Source organism: Nannobrachium achirus (assembly GCF_963921795.1).
Source record: "Nannobrachium achirus genome assembly, chromosome: 9".
In the NCBI taxonomy this organism is placed as follows: Eukaryota; Metazoa; Chordata; class Actinopteri; order Myctophiformes; family Myctophidae; genus Nannobrachium; species Nannobrachium achirus.
The window spans coordinates 23,010,238-23,012,737 of NC_137818.1; the positions used below are offsets into that span (position 1 = coordinate 23,010,238).

Below are 2,500 nucleotides of genomic sequence, written 5' to 3' on the forward strand. Positions count from 1 at the left end.
ATTAAGCCTAAATGCAAATGTCTCCTCTTCTGGGACAGGGAAATCAGTAGTGACCTGCTTGGTGAGGTCCATGACGGCAGCGTAGGACTCGGCCAGCAGGTGCTGGTGCTCCTCTCTCTCCCTCTTCAGCGCCACCTTCAGGTCAGTAGGATCCAACGCGTCGCCGGGGGACACAGGGGCTCCAGCTGCTGTGGGCTTACTGGACTTCCCCTCCAGCTGAGAGCACGGCACAAATGGAAGGCAGAGAGAAAGAGATTCTAAGTGGTTATTTTGAACATAAAACACCGTGAAAGTTTAACTTGCTCTCTCCTCGTCCACTTGCCCCACTCTCCTTGTGTTCCCAAGTAAAAGCCTATAAGTGTTATGAGGTTCCTAGGGAATCCCAGGTTGAATCTCATCATCATAACAGTCTGTCACAGATCAGGATGAAAGATTCTTCTATCTTTTCCTGTCCTCCTTTTTCATTTGACTCTTTCTTTTTATTTCTTCTTTTATTGGGGTTGTTTCATTGCGGCTCATTAATTCTTTATATCCCCCACCTCTCTCACTAATGTATTCTTCCCAACTTAAAGAACGAAGTACCTGTTACGCACGCACACGCACGCACACACGCACGCACACAAACACACACACAAACACACACAAAAGACTCTTCAGTTATAATCATTAGTGGATGACAGAAACAGAAAACACCCTTGGGTTTATTCTGTCTGTCTCTCATTATCCCTCGATCAATCACCCCCCCCTCCTTTCTTCCTCTGTCTGCTTCACCATCCTTCTCTTCTCCCGTTCCTCTTTCTCTCACCGTTGTCTCTTATTCCTGTCTTGCACTCGTTTGCAGTCTCCTTCTCTATTCCGTCACATTTCCATCCTTCTACCCCCCGTTCTTTATCACTGTTCAAATCTCTCTTCGTCCTGTCTTTCACTCTTCACCTCTCTTTCTCTCGCCCATCTGTTCCCTCTTCCTGGCTTCCAGGGACGTGCAGAGAATGTAAGATAGGCAGGGGCTGAGATTTCTAAAGGGCCTTTTGGTGAAAAATAGCCGAACTCCAAGCTCGCAGCGCGTCGCAGCGTGACACATTGTGAGTTCGGCTATTTTCTGTGCTTAATCAAGACAATACTAAAGATGTGGTGTAATGGCATGGATTTCTACAGAGAGAGGGCAATTATTTCAACATAAGATGCTGCATTCAAGTTCAGGAGAGTTTGGACAAGTCAATTCTCGTCTCCTCTCTCTCCAGTCATCCTCAACACATGTAGGCCTACTGTACATTTTACTGCACCAAAGTGGAGAAATCTCACGTCACAATCACTAACACAACCAAACACAATAACACAGGGGTCTTCAAAAGGGGGTCCGGGACCCCAGGGGGTCCTCAGAGTTACTACAGGGGGCCGCCAAATCTTTGTGTGATAGGATCATTCTTTTAGATTAACAACTTGAACCCTTTGGCCTAAAATAGCAGATCTACAAGCTCTCAACGCCTCACGCTGCGAGGCGCTGCGAGCTTGTAGATCTGCTATTTTTGAAAAAGTCGTGAAAATGTGTGCAAATCTTTGAATATATGTATTTTTAAAGCGAACGTTTGTAACTCAAATTTTGCTTCTGGGTGGTCCCTGGAACTAAATATTTTGAGATGGGGGTCTGTGGCCAAATACATATCATTTTGGGGGTCCTTCACATGAAATGGTTTGAGAACCACTAACATATAAGAACAGACTAACTGAGCTCCAGTAAAGTGAAAAGGACCTTTTCTTTGACGATGGCTAGTCAGATTGCTGACATAGAAACATAGGTTTTTCAAAAAATCTTAGAAGGATTCAAAAGACACTTATAGAATCGGGTCAAAATTCGAATTTTCACGATTTTTCAAAAATAGCAGATCTACACTCTCGCAGCGTGGCACTCGGCGCACATAAAATAATGATACACAATAATGTGTACCCGTCTAAATGGGTGTAACTGGCTTCCTCTTTGATGTTTACAGGGAGTTACTTCCTCTACTCCTCACATTTACATGTAATGCCTAATTTATACTCCACCGTAAATAGCAGATCTACAAGCTCACAGCACGTCGCCCCACACACACACACCCACTCTCTCTGTCTTTTCCCCTACCCCCTCCCTCCTCCCTCTTTATCTATGTGCACTGTAGCCAAAGCAACTCTCCCCCTCTCTCCCTCCCTCTCTCTTTATCTCTCCCCCTCTCTCCATCTCTCTCTCTCCCTCTCTCTCTCTCGTCTAGTCTAAGTATCAGGTGTGCAGTCAGACATCCAGCACAGAGGACTGAGCGTGACTGTTTTCTCTTTCCTTCTGTCTGAGCCTCTCTGGAGCTATCAGACACATCAATCACGCACGCACGCACGCACGCACGCACACACACACACACACACACACACACCAATCAAAATCTCACAATTTGTTTTACACACACGCAGATGCACAAGCTGCCATGCACACATTCACATACTGGGATATATCTCTCTCTCACACACACCC

At 45.7% G+C, this 2,500-nt stretch overlaps 1 protein-coding gene across 1 annotated transcript in view; it reads right to left on the minus strand.

Annotated features, from left to right (window-relative positions):
* Positions 1 to 2,500, minus strand: part of mtcl2 (microtubule crosslinking factor 2) — a gene marked incomplete at its 5' end in the record, with an annotated part of 125,094 nt that overhangs the window by 9,209 nt on the left and 113,385 nt on the right. The window contains one exon of the mRNA XM_080733006.1: positions 55 to 216. Within this exon, the coding sequence (XP_080589132.1) occupies positions 55 to 216 (162 nt within the window). The remainder of the gene's footprint in view (positions 1 to 54; positions 217 to 2,500) is intronic.